The 20,215-nt window shown below is 58.4% G+C and overlaps 1 protein-coding gene across 1 annotated transcript in view; it reads left to right on the top strand.

Annotated features, from left to right (window-relative positions):
* fbxl5 (F-box and leucine-rich repeat protein 5) overlaps positions 1 to 16,381 on the top strand; it is a 39,125-nt gene extending 22,744 nt beyond the window's left edge. The window contains exons 6-11 of the mRNA XM_063034735.1: positions 2,339 to 2,452; positions 9,272 to 9,408; positions 9,808 to 9,890; positions 10,196 to 10,807; positions 13,340 to 13,488; positions 16,097 to 16,381. Of these exons, the coding sequence (XP_062890805.1) occupies positions 2,339 to 2,452; positions 9,272 to 9,408; positions 9,808 to 9,890; positions 10,196 to 10,807; positions 13,340 to 13,488; positions 16,097 to 16,173 (1,172 nt within the window). The 3' untranslated portion in view covers positions 16,174 to 16,381. The remainder of the gene's footprint in view (positions 1 to 2,338; positions 2,453 to 9,271; positions 9,409 to 9,807; positions 9,891 to 10,195; positions 10,808 to 13,339; positions 13,489 to 16,096) is intronic.
* Positions 16,382 to 20,215: the final 3,834 nt, after the last annotated feature.

The raw sequence follows: 20,215 nt of genomic DNA, 5'->3' as shown, positions 1-20,215 counted from the left end.
AGGGGAGGGAGTGGGTCGGGGGGTGTAGGGGAGGGAGGGTGTGTCACAGAGAAGGAGGGGTGTAGGGGAGGGAGTGGGTCGCAGAGGGGGAGGGATGTAGGGGAGGGAGTGGGTCAGGGGGGTGTAGGGGAGGGAGGGTGGGTCACAGATAGGGAGGGGTGTAGGGGAGGGAGTGGGTTGGGGGGGTGTAGGGGAGGAAGGGTGAACAGAGATGGGGAGGGAGTGGGTCGGAGACGGGCAGGGAGGGTGAACAGAGATGGGGAGGGAGTGGGTCAGGGGAGTGTAGGGGAGGGAGGGTGAACAGAGATGGGGAGGGGTGTAGGGGAGGGAGGGTGTGTCACAGAGAAGGAGGTGTGTCGGGGAGGGAGTGGGCCGCAGAGGGGGAGGGGTGTAGGGGAGGGAGTGGGTCAGTGGGGTGTAGGGGAGGGAGGGTGGGTCACAGAGATGGGGAGGGGTGTAGGGGAGGGAGTGGGTCAGGGGGGTGTAGGGGAGGGAGGATGAACAGAGATGGGGAGGGGTGTAGGGGAGGGAGGGGGTCGGGGGTGTAGGGGAGGGAGGATGAACAGAGATGGGGAGGGGTGTAGGGGAGGGAGGGTGGGTCACAGAGCTAAGGAGGGGTGTAGGGGAGGGAGTGGGTTGGAGAGGGGGAGGGGTGTAGGGGAGGGAGGGTGGGTCACAGAGAAAAGGAGGGGTGTAGGGGAGGGAGTGGGTCGGAGACAGGGAGGGAGGGTGAACAGAGATGGGAAGGGGTGTAGGGGAGGGAGGGTGTGTCACAGAGCTAAGGAGGGGTGTAGGGGAGGGAGTGGGTCGGAGAGGGGGAGGGGTGTAGGGGAGGGAGGGTGGGTCACAGAGATAAGGAGGGGTGTAGGGGACGGAGTGGGTCGGAGAGGGGGAGGGGTGTAGGGGAGGGAGGGTGAGTCACAGAGATGGGGAGGGGTGTAGGGGAGGGAGTGGGTCGGGGGGTGTAGGGGAGGGAGGGTGGGTCCCAGAGATAAGGAGGGGTGTAGGGGAGGGAGTGGGTCAGAGACGGGGAGGGAGGGTGAACAGAGATGGGGAGGGGTGTAGGGGAGGGAGTGGGTCGGGGGGTGTAGGGGAGGGAGGGTGAACAGAGATGGGGAGGGGTGTAGGGGAGGGAGTGGGTTGGGTGGAGGGGAGGGAGGGTGAACATAGATGGGGAGGGGTGTAGGGGAGGGAGTGGGTTGGGGGGTGGAGGGGAGGGAGGGTGGGTCACAGAGATGGGGAGGGGTGTAGGGGAGGGAGGGTGAACGGAGATGGGGAGGGGTGTAGGGGAGGGAGTGGGTCGGGGGGGTGTAGGGGAGGGAGGGTGAACAGAGATGGGGAGGGGTGTAGGGGAGGGAGGGTGGGTCACAGATATGGGGAGGGGTGTAGGGGAGGGAGGGTGGGTCACAGAGATGGGGAGGGGTGTAGGGGAGGGAGTGGGTCAGGGGGGGTGTAGAGGAGGGAGGGTGAACAGAGATGGAGAGGGGTGTAGGGGAGGGAGGGTGTGTCACAGAGATGGGGAGGGGTGTAGGGGAGGGAGTGGGTCAGGGGGGGTGTAGGGGAGGGAGGGGTGTAGGGGAGGGAGTGGGTCGCAGACGGGGAGGAAGGGTGAACAGAGATGGGGAGGGGTGTAGGGGAGGGAGGGTGGGTCACAGAGATGGGGAGGGGTGTAGGGGAGGGAGTGGGTCAGGGGGGTGTAGGGGAGGGAGGGGTGTAGGGGAGGGAGTGGGTCAGGGGGGTGTAGGGGAGGGAGGGTGAACAGAGATGGGGAGGGGTGTAGGGGAGGGAGTGGGTCAGGGGGTGTTGGGTCAGGGGGGTGTAGGGGAGGGAGGGTGAACAGAGATGGGGAGGGGTGTCGGGGAGGGAGGGTGGGTCACAGATGGGGAGGGGTGTAGGGGAGGGAGTGGGTCGGGGGGTGTAGGGGAGGGAGGGTGAACAGAGATGGGGAGGGATGTCGGGGTGGGAGGGTGGGTCACAGATGGGGAGGGGTGTAGGGGAGGGAGTGGGTCAAGGTGGTGTAGGGGAGGGAGGGTGAACAGAGATGGGGAGGGGTGTAGGGGAGGGAGTGGGTCGGGGGTGTAGGGGAGGGAGGGTGAACAGAGATGGGGAGGGGTGTAGGGGAGGGAGTGGGTCAGGGGGGTGTAGGGGAGGGAGGGTGAACAGAGATGGGGAGGGGTGTAGGGGAGGGAGGGTGGGTCACAGAGATGGGGAGGGGTGTAGGGTAGGGAGTGGGTCAAGGTGGTGTAGGGGAGGGAGGGTGAACAGAGATGGCGAGGGGTGTAGTCGGTGTGGGCTGGTGGCTGCGTGTCTTGGTGGCTGAATCCACTCCTCTGTCCAGGTCTCTGGTACAATGGACCGCCCTCCAGTGTTGGCACGGGGCCCGACCGATGCTGGGAAGAAGATCTGAGTCGGGCCCGGCGATGGGATGAGGACGCCGATGTCGATGAATCTGGTGAGTAATGGGCGTCCACACTGATGGAGGCTCCCTCCACACCATCCCAGCACACACTCCCGGGGACAGACACAGAGTGAAGCTCCCTCCACACCATCCCAGCACACACTGCCGGGGTCAGACACAGAGTGAATGTCCCTCCACACCGTCCCATCACACAGTCCCGGGGTCAGACACAGAGTGGAGCTGTGCTGACTGAGCTGGGAGAAATCGAAGGAGAACTACTGGATAAAGTTCGTGGAATACTTTGGAGGTGGCTTTAAAAGTCTCTTGGACAACTGAGTGAGTGACGGCGCTGGTGTGGAAGCTCGGTGTGGAGTTTTACTGCCGGTTTGGACTGGGTTTGTCAGCGGCTGCTAACTGCGCAGCTCCCAGCTGCGGCCGCTGGCAATTCGCCAGGAAGCCGGTTCGCTCCAAAACCGGAGATGAACGCCGTCGTTCCCCCACTAACATTGGGACAACGTTCCTCCTCATTTATTTTCCTGATTTTCGTCCGGTGTCGGAGCCGGAGCATCTGAAAGGACGTTTCGACCTCTCCCGGCCTGGGTCTCTGCAAGTCCGACGGAGCCTTTCCTGGCGCCGAGCCAGCGAGGAACTGTCGACTGCAAACTCTCCTGGCCAGTTACTCGATTCGCTCCAGGACTTCCAGTCGACACCGCTGTAAAATTTCGCGGACTGGAAAGAGCGCCAGCATGCCAGACCGGTCTCCAGGGAGTCACGGGCCTTCAGGGAGTTACGCAAGGGTGGCTGCCTCCCCGGCCTCTGACAACGCCCTGTTTCGGTCGGTGAAGGTGGAACGTGGGGTGCAATGTATTTTGCGCCCTGGAATGACACTAGAAAAGTGAGTGGAGGCAATGGATGAGCTGGTGGGGAAAGGTAGTATTTTGGCCACCGAAAAGGAGTTCGGGAAGGCGTTGTTCTATCTGGCAAATGAAGAGCTAGTGCACCGGGCCCTAAGCAGGGGAGTCACGGTGGACAACATCTTTTTACCTATGGAGCTGGTGACAGCCCCCACGCAACGTATCGTGCTTGGGCATGTTAAGCCTTTCATTCCCAATGAGGACCTGCTTCCCCCACTGGCCCGTTTAGGGCAAGTAAGGTCGGAGATCACTGCCATCCGACACAAATTTAAGAGACGCACCCTCCGCACCGTAATCTCTTTCCGGCGTCAGGTATTCATGCAGCTGGAAAGGGAGGATGACGTTGAGGGCCGGTTTACTGTCCGGCACGAGGGAGTAGATTATCAGGTGTACTGGAGCTCCGAGTGCCCACGGTGCCATGCGTGCAGGGAGGTGGGGCATTTTCGGAGGGACTGTCCTACCACCCGAAACCCTAGAGAGCCCACTTCGAGCACCAGTGCCCCAGCTACCTCTGCCCCTGATCCTACTCCTGCGCCTGCATCTGACCCTGCCCCCGCCCCTGATCCTGCCCCGGCCCCTCACCCTGCCCCTACCCCTGTCCCTACTCCTACGGTTGGGTCGGTCCCTGCTCCTCTCCCTGTGGTTCAGGTAGGGGACGGGGTGGAGTCTGTGCGGAGTAAGAAGGCAAAGGGGAAATCCAAACACAGTAAGAAGTCGACCTCTGGGGCCGCAGAGCTCACGCCCATTTCGCCTGAAGTGGAGCGTGGGGCTCGGGGAGGTGCGCAAGCAGACGGGGCGATGGAAACAGAGAGCACCGCCCCATCGGTGAAGCCTGCACCTGTGTGCTCCTCCAGCGTGAAGAGGAGAAGGGAACGTTCCCGCAAGAGGGCAGGGGATGTAGATGCGGGGGAGTCCCAGGAAGGGGTGGGAATCCGGGTAGGGGTTGGTTCCAAACCTGAGTCCTCAGAGGTAGCCACCAGTCCTGGGGTAGATGGTGTGGTTGTGCAAAAAGCTTGTGATAGCCCTGTTTGCACAAATGAGGCAGCCCTGGAGGCCTCCACCCAGGACTTACAAGTCAGCGCCTCTCTGGAGGCAAGCGTATCAAATAGTGTAAGAGGAGACGAGGCAAAGCTCTCTCATTCTCAGCACCAGGCGGCTTGTGAATCCCTTGGACCAAAGGTGCCGGGTTCCCCTTCATACCTGCCCCCTGGGGAGGACGATATTCTATGCACGTCGACCCCAGCAATTAATGGCTTGCAGAGAGTCCCTGGGGATTGTCCCTCCACTGTCGCAAATGTGGATGAGGCTGATGCGACGGTGGAGCGGGCAAGTAAGAGCGAGGTGCCCGCTGCGCGGTGTGGGTCACAGGCGCAGCCATCTATTGGAACATGCGGGGAGGCCGATGGGGATTCTGTCTGCAGTGACGGGTTGGAGGGGGACTCCTTCGATAGTGAAACAATGGCCATCCTCACCCCTCCTGAGAAATCCCCATTGATACCTGTGGAGGAAATTAAGCATTTCATTCTCACCTCTGAGGGTGCCAAGCACCGGCCTCAACTAGCCTCGCTTCGCTGGCCCAGCATGCCGAGGCTGGTGAGGTCCCTGTGAGTCATCCTCAGACGGAAGGGGAAGGGGAAGAGGAATGCGGTGTCGGGGAACGACAGACGGCAACTAAAATCTTTCCCAGATGACCTAGTAAGGGACATCAGAGGGAGAAGCAGCCTCGCTCCTACGGGGGATGGTGGGTCACAGGGTGTTGCTGGTACCGCTCGAGCCCGGAAGGCAAAAGGTATCCTTGCTTTCTTTCGGGACAGTGTGGTGGAGGGCGCCTCCGCTCTCACCGGAATGGGCACAGCTGCTGAGGCCTAGTGTACTCCCGACATGAAGCTTACCATAGCTAGTCTCAATGTAAACGGCAGCAGGGGTCCTCTTCGCAGGCATAACAATCTCTCAGTCCTCAGGGATGGGCAGTACACGGTGAGTTTCCTGCAGGAAACCCATACCATCCCTGGGGCGAGTCTGCTTGGCTCCTGGAGTGGCGGAGCGGGGTCTACATGAGCCACCTCAGCTCTAACTCTAGCGGGGTGGCGATCCTGTTGGCCCCGACCTTCCAGCCAGAAATCGAAAAAGTCCAAGACGTTGTGCCCGGCCATCTGCTCCACCTGGCTGTGCGCCTGGCTGGTGTACCATTGCATTTTATCAATGTGTACACTCCCAGGTGCGGGGTGATGCAGACGCGCCCATTCTGTCAGCTGTCCACCCTGCTGAGCTCCATCGATCCTGGGGACTGCGTCATCCTCGGGGGAGACTTCAATTGCACCCTCCAGACGGAGGACCGCTCGGGCCTCCAACGCGACCCAGCATCGGCAGAAAAGTTAAAGGAGCTAGTCGGCTCCTTTGACTTGGTAGTCAGCTGGTGGAATCTTCACCCCGACTCTAGCGCCTTCTCGAGAAGGTCTAGAGAGGGGGGTTCCAGGATAGTCTGCCTGTATATCTCTCGGGCCTACGCCTCCCACGTGTCGGTGTCCTCCATGCGGCCAGTGTCGTGCTCGGATCATCACCTTGTGTGGATGGAATTTATTCCACTACACCCTCGGGTGAGATCCGGGTATTGGCATTTTAACAACCGGCTGCCAGAGGACAGCCGATTCCGGGATTCGTTCCGAGCGTTCTGGGTCTCCTGGAAGGAGAGGCGGAGAGAGTTCTGCTCCCTACGGCTATGGTGGGATGTGGGCAAAGCCCACATCCGGTTTTTATGTCGGGAGTACACTAGGGGGTCGACCAAAGGGCGGGGCTCTGAGATTCAGCGGCTTGAGAGAGCGTTGCTTGACCTGGAGTCCCGTCTCGGTCTGACCGCTGGAGACCAGCAGCTGCGGCAGGAATACCAGGAGAAGAAGGACGCACTAAGGGACTTGCAGCTCCAGCAGTCCCGAGGTGCGTACGTGAGGTCACGGATCCAAATGCTGCAGGATTTGGACCGTGGCTCACCCTTCTACTCGTTGGAGAGGTGGCGGGGAGTTCAGAAGCAGCTAGTGGAGCTGCTGGCTGTCGATGGCTCCTCCATCACGGACCCCGCAGGAATTAACAACAAAGTCCGTTCATTCTATCGGTCCTTATTCTCGCCTGATCCGTCAAATGCAGAGGCGTGTAATGAGGTCTGGAAGGATTTGCCTAAGGTCAGCCCAGAGGACGCAGTGCGTCTGGATGCCCCCCTGACTCGGGAGGAGCTGTCCACTGCCCTTCGGCAACTCCGGAGGGGCAAGTCCTCCGGCTTGGATGGACTGAGTGTTGAGTTTTATCAAGCTTTTTGGGATGTCCTGGGGGATGATTACAGCCTTGTCCTAGGGGAGAGCCTAGTCACCGGAGAAATGCCCCTCTCATGGCGAAGAGCTGTTGTGGTCCTACTGCCCAAGAAGGGAGACCTCCGCCTGCTAAAGAACTAGCTGCCGGTCTCCCTCTTGTGCGCGGACTACAAGATCTTCACCCGGGCAATGGCCAACCGTCTGGGTTTGGTAATTGGACAGGTGGTCCATCCTGACCAATCTTGCACAGTCCTGGGCCGCTCCATCCAGGACAATGTCCACTTAGTATGGGACTTGATCCACCTGCTCCAGGAGGCTGGGACCCCGGCAGCGTTTCTTTCTCTTGACCAGGAGAAGGCGTTTGACCGGGTGGACCACAGTTTCCTGCTGGGCACCCTGCAGGCTTTTGAGCTCGGACCGCACTTTGTGGCCCAAGTTCGGCTCCTGTACTCTGCCGCAGAGTGCCTAGTTAAGATTAACGGATCATTGACAGGACCTATTCCCTTCCGAAGAGGAGTGCGTCAAGGGTGCCCCATGTCCGGTCAACTGTATGCAATCTGTGTCGAGCCATTCCTCAGCCTTCTTTGGAGAAGGCTGACAGGTCTGGTTCTGCACGAACCGGACATGGAGGTCGTCCTCTCAGCCTACACCGATGATGTACTCCTCATGATGACAGACCCCTGTGACCTGCGGAGGATGCGCGAGTGCCAAGATGTTTTCTCGGCAGCATCCTCCGCGAGGATCAACTGGGCGAAATGTTCCGGACTCTTAGTAGGCCAGTGGCAGGTGGACTCCCTGCCAGAGGAGATGAGAGCTTTTGAGTGGAGCACCAGACGCCTTCTCTATCTGGGAGTCTACTTGAGTCCTTCTGGGGAGACCTGGCTGGCGAACTGACAGGACCTGGAGACAAAGGACATGGCCCGGCTAGGGCGCTGGTCAGGCCTTCTCAGGGTGCTTTCCTATCGAGGCAGGGTGGTGGTCATAAACCAGCTGGTGGCCTCCATGTTGTGAAACCGGATGGTAACCTTGGCCCCCCCGTCCCTTTTGTCGCGAGAATGCAGAGGAAGCTAGTGGACTTCTTCTGGGGAAACAGGAAACACTGGGTCTCTGCAGCGGTTCTGAGTCTCCCAGTAGGAGAGGGCGGACAGTCGCTGGTGTGTGTACGCACACGACTGGCGGCTCTCCGCCTCGGGACTCTGCAGAGATTCCTGTACGCCGAGCACCCTCCCAGGTGGCACGTGTTGGCGACTTTCTTCCTCCGGAGGGGCTGCTGCCTTCACGAAGATATGCAGCTACCGCCGGCGGGTGTCAGCCGTGCTGCTTTGCAGCGGCTGCCCGGCTTCTATCAGGACCTACTGAGAGTCTGGAACATGGTTGCCTCAGGCCGGGAATCCCCTGCTCTGGCGGAGGGCGGGGTCCTGGCCGACCCTTGCCCTGCCTCAACGGATGTCAGTGCGGCTCAGGTGTGTGGATCGACTCAGGCTGAGCTGCTCGTCGGGCCCAGGCCCCGCAGCCTTACCCGAGAGATGAACCTACACAACTTGAGCCGTCTTTCATCGACACCCACAATCCCGTTCAGGGATGCAAGTACGAGGTACCTTTATGGGCTGCTGCTCCACACCCTCCACTTCCTAGCCCTTGTCCACCGTCCCGACACGCCATGGCGGTCGGTCTTTCCACCTGAAGGTGAGGGGGGTCCCCAGTGGAAGTCCCTTTACGAGGGAGTCCTTCCCATGCACCTTGGGGATCTCGGCTGGAGGGTGCTGCATCGCGCGGTGCCCTGTAATAAATTCTTTAGTTTGTACACGGATCTGCATGTCACTTCTGCGGGCTGGCGGAGACCGTGTACCATGTGTACATGGAGTGCGCGAGACTGCAGCCCCTTTTCGCGTATTTGCGTGGGCTGCTTCTCGCCTTCTGGTCGCATTTCAGTCCCACCCTATTCATATATGGTCATCCAGTAAGGAGGGGGGCCACAGAGGGATGAGGATGTCCTTGTCAACTTGATCTTGGGGCTGGCGAAAATTGCCATCCGTGGCTCCTGGAAAAGGGTGGCAGGAGGTTCTCCCCGGGCGGACTGCCTGGCTATGTTTAGGGGGTATGTTCGTGCCCGGGTGAACATTGAAAAGGAATACGCACAGTCCACGGCGACCGTAGAGGTGTTCCGGGACCATTGGGCTCTGCGGGGTGTAAATGCCATCATTGATGAAGATGGTAATATATTGGTTTAACATGTATTGTCTGTTTGTAGTTAAGTAAGTGTGTTAGTCACTGTTTTTGTACATATTGTATAGCACCAACATTTGTAATAAAGAATTTTGTTTAAAAAAAAAAGTCAGACAGAGTGAATCTTCCTCCACACCGTCCCATCACACAGTCCCAGAGTCAGACACAGAGTGAATCTCCCTCCACACCGTCCCAACACACACTCCCCAGGTCAGACACAGAGTGAAACTCCCTCCACACCGTCCCATCACACACTCCTGGGATCAGACACAGAGTGAAACTCCCTCCACACTGTCCCATCACACACTCCCAGAGTCAGACACAGAGTGAAGGTCCTTCTGTTGGGGGCGTGTAGGGGTGAAGCCTGTCCCCTCCTCTCCTCTCTGGGAGGAGTTTTGCCTTGGTGCCTGACTGTGGTTTGTTGCCTACAGAGGAGGACGGACACAGGCAGAGTGCGCAGAGGGAGGGGCAGCTGCTGCAGGGACTGATGCACCACGTCCTGCCGCAGGTCGGCCCGTCAGTCCGCAGCTTGGTGCTGGCCTACAGCACCACCGTCTCCAGCCAGATGGTAGGTGACACCGAGGGTCCGGTTGCGGGTGGGGTGGGACGCGGTGGGGATGCTGGTTTGCTGAGCCTGGTGTGGACAAGCAGGCGGGAAGGAGTGAGGTCGGGGTGGGGTTGGAGGAGGTGTGGTTCATGTCTCTCAGCAGCTGAGGGCTCTCTTCCCTCTGAGGTTTGTCCTGGGGGTGTTGTCTTGGGTGGTGGGATGGTCCTGAGGTCGTGACCTCACCTGGGGAGGAGTAACCTGCGGGCGTGACCTTGGCCGGGTGCCGTCGGGGTTGATGGGTGATTGCAGAGTGTTCGGGGGGGGTGAGAGACCCCCTCCCCGGTGGAGGAGGAGGTGACGGGGAGATGGGGTGAGACTGCACAGTACGATCCCACCCACACCTCTGCCTCGGTCCCTCAGGTGCGACAGATTCTAAGCGCCTGTCCCCGCCTGGAGCACCTGGACCTGACGCAGACACCGGTGACCGACTCCGCCTTCAACAGGTATGGACTTGAATCCTGATCAGACTGACCCCCCAAACACCCCAACAAACCACACTTTTCCCTGAATCCCCCCATCCTGCCCAAACTGTTCTCCCCCTTCCCCAACTCCCATTTCGTGATCTCCCTCTCCCCACTCACTCCCATCCCCAGCTCCCCGTCACTCCAGTCTCCCGCTCCACGACCCTCTTATCTATCCCTCTTCAACCCTGCCTCACGCACTCCTCCCTTCCTCTATCCCCGTATTCAACTCCCTCCCTCCCCTCATTCTGGTCACCAGTGTCTGGCTCTCTCTCGCTCTCCCACAGGTGCGGCCCAGGGTCCTGTCGCTCCCTGCAGCACCTGGACCTGTCGGGCTGCGAGCGGATCACGGACGCCGCGCTGCTGCTCCTGTCGCGGGCGCTGGGCGAGCTGCCGGTTGCCAGTGTCGGGGGCGAGGAGGAGGAGGAGCAGGAGGAGGAGAGGGCAGGTCACAGAGATCCCTGCTGCTGGGTCTCCCTCGGCTGCAATGACTGCCTGCCGGCCGAGGAGGCGGACCACGGGACCCAGGACAGCCACGGCCGGGTTTGGCTCCTGCCCCAGGGCCAGCTACTGGACATTGAGGAGGCGGGCGAACTAAAGCAGAGGGGGTCCCGGCTGCCCCATCTCCGGCACCCGCTGCCCGCCTGCTCCGTCGCCTCCCGCTGCCAGCGGGACCTGAGCTCAGCCCGGGGGCGGGCGCTGTGCGGCCACTCGCTCTGCACGGCGGAGGCCGGGGTCAGCTGGGCCTCCTGCAACCGGATGGTGTGGAGCCGGGGCTCAGAGGCAGGGGGGTCGCCTGGCCGCCGGAAGGAGGTCCAAGCTGAGGGGGGGCCTCTCCCTCGCTCCCTGCGCTTCCTCAGTCTGTCTGGCTGCTACCACGTCACCGACCAGGGCCTCAGGTAGGTGCGGTGCACAGTGTGATCCCGCAGGGCAGGGGAGGGACGGGGAGGTGTCCCCAGGTGCTGCTCCTTCTATATTCCTTATGTTCCCCCCCCCACAAGGTTTGAGGCAACAGAGCCGTCCATTTGTCTGTCTCACCTTGAGTTTTCCCCATCTGTCCATCCCTGCGAGTTGCCCCCCTGTCCACCCCCCCACCGAGTCCCCCCCTGTCCATCTGCCCCGACGTCTGAACCCCTCCATCCGTCTGCCCTCTGTGAGCTTCCCCCTATCAACACCCTGTTCATCCATGTTCCTGAGCTCCTCCCGACCATCCATCCCCCCGAGCTTCCTCCTTCACTGCGTCACCCCCTGAGCTCCTCCCGACCGTCACTGCCCCGAGCTTCCTCCTTCACTGCGTGAGCCCCTGAGCTCCTCCCGACCGTCCACCTCCCCGAGTTTCCTCCTTCACTGAGTCACCCCGAGCTCCTCCCGACCGTCCAACTCCCTGAGCTTCCTCCTTCACTGAGTGACCCCCTGAGCTCCTCCCGACCGTCCATCTCCCCGAGCTTCCTCCTTCACTGAGTCACCCCCTGAGCTCCTCCCGACCGTCACCTCCCCGAGCTTCCTCCTTCACTGAGTCACCCCCTGAGCTCCTCCCGACCGTCCAACTCCCCGAGCTTCCTTCTTCACTGAGTCACCCCCTGAGCTCCTCCCGACCATCACTGCCCCGAGTTTCCTCCTTCGCTGAGTCACCCCCTGAGCTCCTCCCGTCCGTCACCTCCCCGAGCTTCCTCCTTCACTGAGTCACCCCCTGAGCTCCTCCCGACCGTCACCTCCCCGAGCTTCCTCCTTCACTGAGTCACCCGCTGAGCTCCTCCCGTCCGTCACTGCCCCGAGTTTCCTCCTTCACTGAGTCACCCCCTGAGCTCCTCCCGTCCGTCACCTCCCCGAGCTTCCTCCTTCACTGTGTCACCCCGAGCTCCTCCTGACCGTCCAACTCCCTGAGCTTCCTCCTTCACTGCGTGAGCCCCTGAGCTCCTCCCGACCGTCCATCCCCCCGAGCTTCCTCCTTCACTGCGTCACCCCGAGCTCCTCCCGACCGTCCATCTCCCCGAGCTTCCTCCTTCACTGAGTCACCCCCTGAGCTCCTCCCGACCGTCCACCTCCCCAAGCTTCCTCCTTCACTGCGTGATCCCCTGAGCTCCTCCCGACTGTCACTGCCCCGAGTTTCCTCCTTCACTGAGTCACCCCCTGAGCTCCTCCCGACCATCACTGCCCCGAGTTTCCTCCTTCACTGCGTGATCCCCTGAGCTCCTCCCGACCATCACTGCCCCGAGTTTCCTCCTTCACTGCGTGATCCCCTGAGCTCCTCCCGACCATCACTGCCCTGAGTTTCCTCCTTCACTGCGTGATCCCCTGAGCTCCTCCCGTCCGTCACCTCCCCGAGCTTCCTCCTTCACTGAGTCACCCCCTGAGCTCCTCCCGACCATCACTGCCCCGAGTTTCCTCCTTCGCTGAGTCACCCCCTGAGCTCCTCCCGTCCGTCACCTCCCCGAGCTTCCTCCTTCACTGAGTCACCCCCTGAGCTCCTCCCGACCATCACTGCCCCGAGTTTCCTCCTTCACTGCGTGATCCCCTGAGCTCCTCCCGACCATCACTGCCCCGAGTTTCCTCCTTCACTGAGTCACCCCCTGAGCTCCTCCCGTCCGTCACCTCCCCGAGCTTCCTCCTTCACTGCGTGATCCCCTGAGCTCCTCCCGACCATCACTGCCCCGAGTTTCCTCCTTCACTGAGTCACCCCCTGAGCTCCTCCCGACCATCACTGCCCCGAGTTTCCTCCTTCACTGAGTCACCCCCTGAGCTCCTCCCGTCCGTCCACCTCCCCGAGCTTCCTCCTTCACTGCGTGAGCCCCTGAGCTCCTCCCGACCGGAGCTGGTGGGGGAGGATGGCGAGGGTCTGGGCAGGAAGGGGGAGTCCATTCGGAGGGGTGAAGGGACGATTGTGGGGGATCATTTCAGTTTCCAGAGGTCGGTGTTGTTCTTTGGATCACGAGGAGCTGCTCCTCACTGGTGGGAGTTGGGTGGGGAGTGTGAGGGGTCTGTGACGGTGGGGGGGGAGAGAACACTGTCCCTGCCTACTGACCATGTCCCCACCCCAAGGCCCTGACCCGACACAGAGAGAGGTGGGGTGTGGAGGGAACTCTATCTCCCTGCTGACTGAGCCTGTCTCCCACCCCAGGGCTCTGACCTGACACGGGGATAGGGGTGGGGTGGGGAGTGAACGCTGTCTCCCTGCTGACTGACCATGTCTCTACCCCACGGGGAGAGAGGTGGGGTGGGGAGGGAACTCTGTCTCCCTGCCTGCTGACCATGTCCCCATGTCCCCACCCCAGGGGCCTGACTCGACAGAGAGAGGTAGGGTGGGGAGGGAACTCTGTCTCCCTGCTGACTGACCATGTCCCCACCCCAGGACCCTGACTCGACACGGGGAGAGAGGTGGGGTGGGGAGGGAACGCTGTGTCCCTGCTGACTGAACCTGTCTCCCACCCCAGGGCCCTGACCCGACACGGGGGGCTACCTTTGCTACAACACCTGGATCTGTCTGGTTGCCTTTTGGTGACTGGCCCCGGGCTACAGGAGCTGGTGTCCGCCTGCCCCACCCTCAACGACGAATTCTTCTTCTACTGTGATAACATCAGCGGTGAGACCCGGTGGCGGGGGGGGGGGGCGGGGAGTGGGAGGCAGGGGTGTGTGTGAATCTGTCCAGTGTAGGGGGAGCTGATGGACTCTTTGGGAGCGGGTGAATGAATCTGTCCAGTAGGAAGGACAGGGATGGAAAGATTACAGAACCCTTGTTGTTCAGAGAGGTGATGGATTTAGTCAAAAGGAAAAAAAAATATATAAAGCTTTGGAAGTTGGGATCAAACGCAGCACCTGAGTATAAAGAAGCCAGAAAAGAACTAAAGGGAATTAGGACAGCCAGGAGGGGCAAATAGGGTTAAGATGAATCCCAAAGCATTCTATACATACATCAAGAGCAAGAGGATAACTAGGGGCCACTCAAGGATAAAGGAGGGAACATTTGCTTGGATGCAGAGAGCGTGGGTGAAGACTTCTGCTTCAGTATTTACCAAGGAAAAGGATATGGAGGACCAGCCTAGTGTGTAAATATATAAGGATGCTTAGAGGACAAGGAGGAGGAAGTGTTGGGCCTCCTAAGGTGGATAAGTCCCCAGAGCCTGATGGGACTTACCTCAGGTTATTGAAGGACGTAAGAGATGAGATTGCTGGGCACTTGACCAGTATCTGCAAGTCCTCTTTAGCCACAGGCGAGGTCTTGGAGGACTGGCGAGTGGCTGATGTTGTTCCGCAATTTAAGAAGGGACAAGGGAAAGTTCTGGGAACTATAGACCTGTGAGTCTGACATCAGTTATCAGGAAATATCTGGAGAAAATTCTGGCGGATAACATATACGAGCATTTGGAAACCCATGCCCTAATTCTGGAGAGCCAACATAGCTTTGTGCATAGTAGGTCGTGCTGTTGTAGGTGTCGAGAGAGATTGATGAGGGTAGGGCAATATTTGTTGTCTTCATGGATTTTAGAGAGGCGTTTGCAAGTCCCTGGTGGGAGGCTAATCCAGAAGGTTCAGATTCATGGGGTCCATGGCGAATTGGCTCTTTGGGTTCAGAGCTGGCTTTCGTATAGATGAAGGGTACTGGTTGAAGGGACTTATTTGAGCTGGCGGTCTGTAATTAGACTGTTCCACGGGGATCTGTGCTGGGACGTCTGCTGTTTGTGATGTATATAAATGACCTGGACGAAATTGTAGATGGGTGGGTTAGTAAGCCTGTGGATGATATGAAGATTGGTGGCATTGTGGATAGTTTAGAAGATTGGCAGAGAATACAGCACCAACTGGACAGGTATGGGTAGAGAAATGGCAGATGGAATTTAAGCCAGGTAAATGTGAGGTGTTGAATGCAAGGAGACAGTACACTATTGAGGGGAAGACCCATAACAATGTTGCTAAGCAGAGAGATCTTGGGGTGCAAGTTTGTAACTCCTTGAAAGTGGCTACAGGGGTTGACAGGGTGGTTAGGAAGGCTTATTCCATTAGAACATAGAATAGTACAGCACAGTACTGGCCCTTCGGCCCACAATGTTGTGCCGACCCTCAAACCCTGCCTCCCATATAACCCCCACCTTAAATTCCTTCACATACCTGTCTAGTAGTCCCTTAAACTTCACTAGTGTATCTGCCTCCACCACTGACTCAGGCAGTGCAGTCCACGCACCAACCACTCTCTGAGTAAAAAACCTTCCTCTAATATCCCCCTTGAACTTCCCACCCCTTACCTTAAAGCCATGTCCTGTTGTATCGAGCAGTGGTGCCCTGGGGAAGAGGCGCTGGCTATCCACTCTATCTATTCCTCTTATTATCTTGTACACCTCTATCATGTCTCCTCTCATCCTCCTCCTCTCCAAAGAGTAAAGCCCTAGTTCCTTAGTCAGGACATTGAGTTCAAAAGTCAAGAGGTTATGCTGCAACTTTATAAAGCTCTGGTTAGGCTGCTTCTGGAGTCTGGCGTACAGTTCTGTTCGCCCCACTGTAGGCTTTGGAGAGGGTGCAGAAGAGGTTCATCAGGATGCTGCCTGGTTTAGAGGGCGCGTGCTGTCATGAGAGGCTGCATTACCTCGGGTTGTGTTCTCTGGAGTGGCAGAGACTGCAGAGGGATCTGATAAGAGTGTGAGAGGCAAAGGGAGAGTGGACAGAGAGTATCTGTCTGCCAGGGTTGAAATGTCTGAAACCAGAGGGCATGTATGGAAGGTGAGAGGGGGTAGGTTCAAGGGGGATTTGAGGGATAAGTTTTTTTCACTCAGGATCGTGGATGCTTGGAATATGCTGCATGGTATGTTGGTAGAGGGAAATACATTAGAGGCTTTTTGAATAGGCAAATGGATGTAGGGAAGATGGAGGGATATGGAGGTATGGTGTATGTAGGAGGGATTAGTGTTTGGGTGTTTTTGATTTGATTTTTAGCTGGTTCAGCACAATGTTGTGGGCTGAATGGCCTGTTCCCATGCTGTACTGTTCGATGTGTGAGGGTGGGGGAGCTGATGGGCCTTTTGGGAAGTGGTGGGTTAATCTGTCAGAGACGCAGTGTCCTGAGCCTCTCGTGGGATGGGTGTCGGCATTGGAGGGAGAAGTTGTGGGGAGGGGCAGAAGGATGCTGTGGTGTGAGCTGGTCAGTGGGGTTGGTGGGGGGGGGCTCTTTCTGGGTTCTGAGCCTGTGTTTGTCCCCGCAGGCCCTCACGCCAACACCGCCAGCGGTTGTCAGAACCTGCAGTGCTCGGGCCGGGCCTGCTGCCGCTCCGGAGAGTGACTCCCCCCTCTGCACAGAATACTCCCACCCACCTCCCCGGTCCAGTGCTTGGGCTGGTCGCACCGGAGAATGACTCCCTCCTCTTCTCCTAACACTCCCACCCAGAACCCTGTCTGACCGACCACCACTCCCAAGACACCCACCCAGCCACCTCCCCAACTCAGTGCTCAGGCCGGGCTTGCTGCTCCAGAGACCGACTCCCCACCCGTCCTCCCCTCTACACCCACCCTCCCACTCCCTGACACCCACCCTCCCGCTCCCTGACACCCACTCACTCACTGACACCCACCCTCCCGCTCCCTGACACCCACCCACTCACTGACACCCACCCACCCACTCCCTGACACCCACCCACTCACTGACACCCACCCACCCACTCCCTGACACCCACCCACTCACTGACACCCACCCTCCCGCTCCCTGACACCCACCCACTCACTCGCTCCCTGACACCCTCCGGCTCCCTGATACCCACCCACCCACTCACTGACACCCACCCACCCGCTCCCTGACACCCACCCTCCCACTCCCTGACACCCACCCTCCCATCCCTGACACCCTCCCGCTCCCTGACACCCTCCCGCTCCCTGACACCCACCCACTCCCTGACACCCACCCTCCCACTCCCTGACACCCACCCACACACTCACCTACGCACTCACACTCTCTCACCCACGCTCCCACCCCAATCTCGAGCTCGGCATCCAAGCACTTTACAGCCCTTCACTGAGCGGATATGGAGGACCAAGGACTGGCAGGGTCTCCGGGCTGACCCCACCCCATCCCTCCTCCTCTCAGCGAGGGGAGGGGCTGCACCACCTCCTCCTCAGTCAGTCCCCCTCATGACTACATCTGTAGGAGGAAGGGCACAGGAACTGAGCGAACACGGACCCCACTCCCATCTACCCGGTAGCTGAGCCCCCCTACACTCTCCCCATTCTCCTGTCTCTCCCCCCTCTCCACTCTCGCATCTTTTCCCCTCCTCCCCCCTTCAACGCCTCTCTCCCCCTCACCCCCCTTCCCTACTCCCCATCTATCCCCCCCTCCCTTCCCTATCCCCGCTCGCCCCTGGAGCCAGTGGTTGCAGAGGACACAGCCCCTCCCAGGTTCGGACACAGTGGGCAAGACGGACTGTCCACCCCATCCAGTCCAGTAGGCTGGATTCACTTGCTGCTTCTGATCTCTCCGATCTGATCTACAGTTTGCAAAATGTGTGTACAATTGAATTAAACCTACCTTCACCGTGGTTCTGCCTTCCGAGTGCTGAGTGTCCCGGTCAGTAATCACACTGCAGTGGCGGCCTCCAGTCTGCAGGTGGCAGTCACTTGCAGACAGCTGCTGCCCTCTGCTGGACAGAATTTGTCACAGAGAATTCGTCAGTCCGTCCACACTGCAACACAGCTCATCCATAGGAATGAGTAACAGTGTACGGTATTGTATAACACCGGGGTACGGTACCGGTGGGGACAGGTCTGTCACTGTGTGACACCGGGGTACGGTACCGGTGGGGACATGTCTGTCACTGTATAACACCGGGGTACGGTACCGGTGGGGACAGGTCTGTCACTGTGTGACACCGGGGTACGGTACCAGTGGGGACATGTCTGTCACTGTCTAACACCGTGGTACGGTACTGGTGGGGACAGGTCTGTCACTGTGTGACACCGGGGTACGGTACCGGTGGGGAGGGGTCTGTCGCTGTGTAACAATGGGGTACGGTACTGGTGGGGACAGGTCTGTCACTGTATAACACCGGGGTATGGTACTGGTGGGGACGGGTCTGTCACTGTGTGACACCGGGGTATGGTACCGGTGGGGAGGGGTCTGTCGCTGTGTAACACCGGGGTATGGTACCGGTGGGGAGGGGTCTGTCGCTGTGTAACACCGGGGTGCGGTACCGGTGGGGACGGGTCTGTCACTATGTAATACCGGGGTATGGTACCGGTGGGGACGGGTCTGTCACTGTGTAACACCGGGATACGGTACTGGTGGGGATGGGTCTGTCACTGTGTAACACCGGGGTACGGTACCGGTGGGGATGGGTCTGTCACTGTACACTTTTTTTTAAAAGAGAGCAGTTTGTCGGAGTGGGCGACGGAGTAGAGGGAGACAGAGTAGGAAGGCTTTGTCTTGAGAGGCTGAGGACGAGCTTCACTCCAAGTGAGGTAAGGCCGGTAAGTTCCTTTAATAGGAGAACGGTCTGCAACGGTATTTTATTTGAAGCAAGGAAGGCGGCGAGGCTGTAGATTATTAAGTGAGCTGGGCAGCAGCAATAGTTGTTTTAACAACTCCGAGGCACCAGTGCGCAGACGCGTGACGTCAGCCGGGTGAGCACCGAGCGTTGAAAAAGTTGAGGCAACGTATTGGGTCGGTCATGACAGCTGAGATCGGCCCCGTGGTTTGTTCATCATGCAGCATGTGGGAAATCAGGGATACTTCCAGTGTCCCTGACGACTATGTGTCCAGCTGCAGCTTCTGGCAGACCGCATTGAGCGGCTGGAGCTGCGATTGGATTCATCCTGGAGTATCCGCGATGCTGAGAAAGTCATGACTAGCACGTTCAGTGAGTTGGCCCCACCGCAGGTGAAGGCTACACAGGCAGAAAGGGAATGGGTGGCCGCTAGACAGCGTAGCAGTAGGCAGGTAGTGCAGGAGTCCCCTGAGGTCGTCTCCCTCCTAAACAGATTGACTGTTTTGGATACTGTTGGGGGGAGATGTCTCATCAGGGAAGGCAGCAGCAGCCGAGTTCATGGCACCATGGGTGGCTCTGCGGCACAGGAGGGAAGGGAAAGGAGTGGGAGAGCTAAAGTGATAGGGGATTCGATTGTAAGGGGAACAGATAGGCGTTTCTGCGGCCGCAAACGAGACTCCAGGAGGGTATGTTGCCTCCCTGGTGCAAGGGTCAAGGATGTCTCTGAGCGGCTGCAGAACATTCTGGAGTGTGAGGGTGAACAGCCAGTGGTCGGGGTGCACATAGGTACCAATGATATGGGTAAAATATGGGATGAGGTCCTACAAGGTGAATTTAGGGAGTTAGGTGATAAACTAAAAAGTAGGGACACAAAGGTAATAATCTCTGGATTACTACCAGTGCCAGGTGCTAGTCAGAGGAGAAATAGGAGGATATTTCAGATAAATACGTGGCTTGAAAAATGGTGCAAGGGGGAGGGATTCAAATTTCTGGGGCATTGGAACCAGTTCTGGAGGAGCTGGGACCGGTACATACAGGACGGTCTGCACCTGGGCTGGACTGGAACCAATGTCTGAGGGGGAACGTTTGCTACTGTTGTTCAAGAGGATTTAAACTAATGTAGCAGGGGGATGGGAACAAGTGCAGAGAGACAGAGGGGTGTAAAATGAGGGTAGAAGCAAAAAGTAGTAAGGTGAAAAGTAAAAGAGGCAGGCTGGCAAATCCAGGGCGAAAATCAAAAGGCCACTTTTCAACATAATTGTATAAGGGCTAAGAGTGTTGTAAAAACAAGCCTGAAGGCTTTGTGTGTCAATGCAAGGAGCATTCGTAACAAGGTGGATGAATTAAATGTGCAGATAGTTATTAATGAATATGATATAGTTGGGATCACAGAGACATGGCTCCAGGGCGACCAAGGATGGGAACTCAACATCCAGGAATATTCAATATTCAGGAGGGATAGACAGGAAAGAAAAGGAGGTGGGGTAGCATTGCTGGTTAGAGAGGAGATAAACGCAGTAGAAAGGAAGGACATTAGCCTGCAGGATGTGGAATCGATATGGGTAGAGCTGCATAACACAGAGCGGCAGAAAACGCTGGTGGGAGTTGTGTACAGGCCACCTAACAGTAGTAGTGAGGTTGGGGATGGCATTAAACAGGAAGTTAGAAATGCGTGCAATTAAGGAACAGCAGTTATAATGGGTGACTTCAATCTACATATAGATTGGGTGAACCAAATTGGTAAGGGTGCTGAGGAAGAGGAATTCTTGGAATGTATGCGGAATGGTTTTCTGAACCAACATGTCGAGGAACCAACTAGAGAGCAGGCTATTCTGGACTGGGTATTGAGCA

Source organism: Mobula hypostoma, chromosome 28 (assembly GCF_963921235.1).
Source record: "Mobula hypostoma chromosome 28, sMobHyp1.1, whole genome shotgun sequence".
In the NCBI taxonomy this organism is placed as follows: Eukaryota; Metazoa; Chordata; class Chondrichthyes; order Myliobatiformes; family Myliobatidae; genus Mobula; species Mobula hypostoma.
This window is presented reverse-complemented; position numbering and strand designations above follow the sequence as displayed.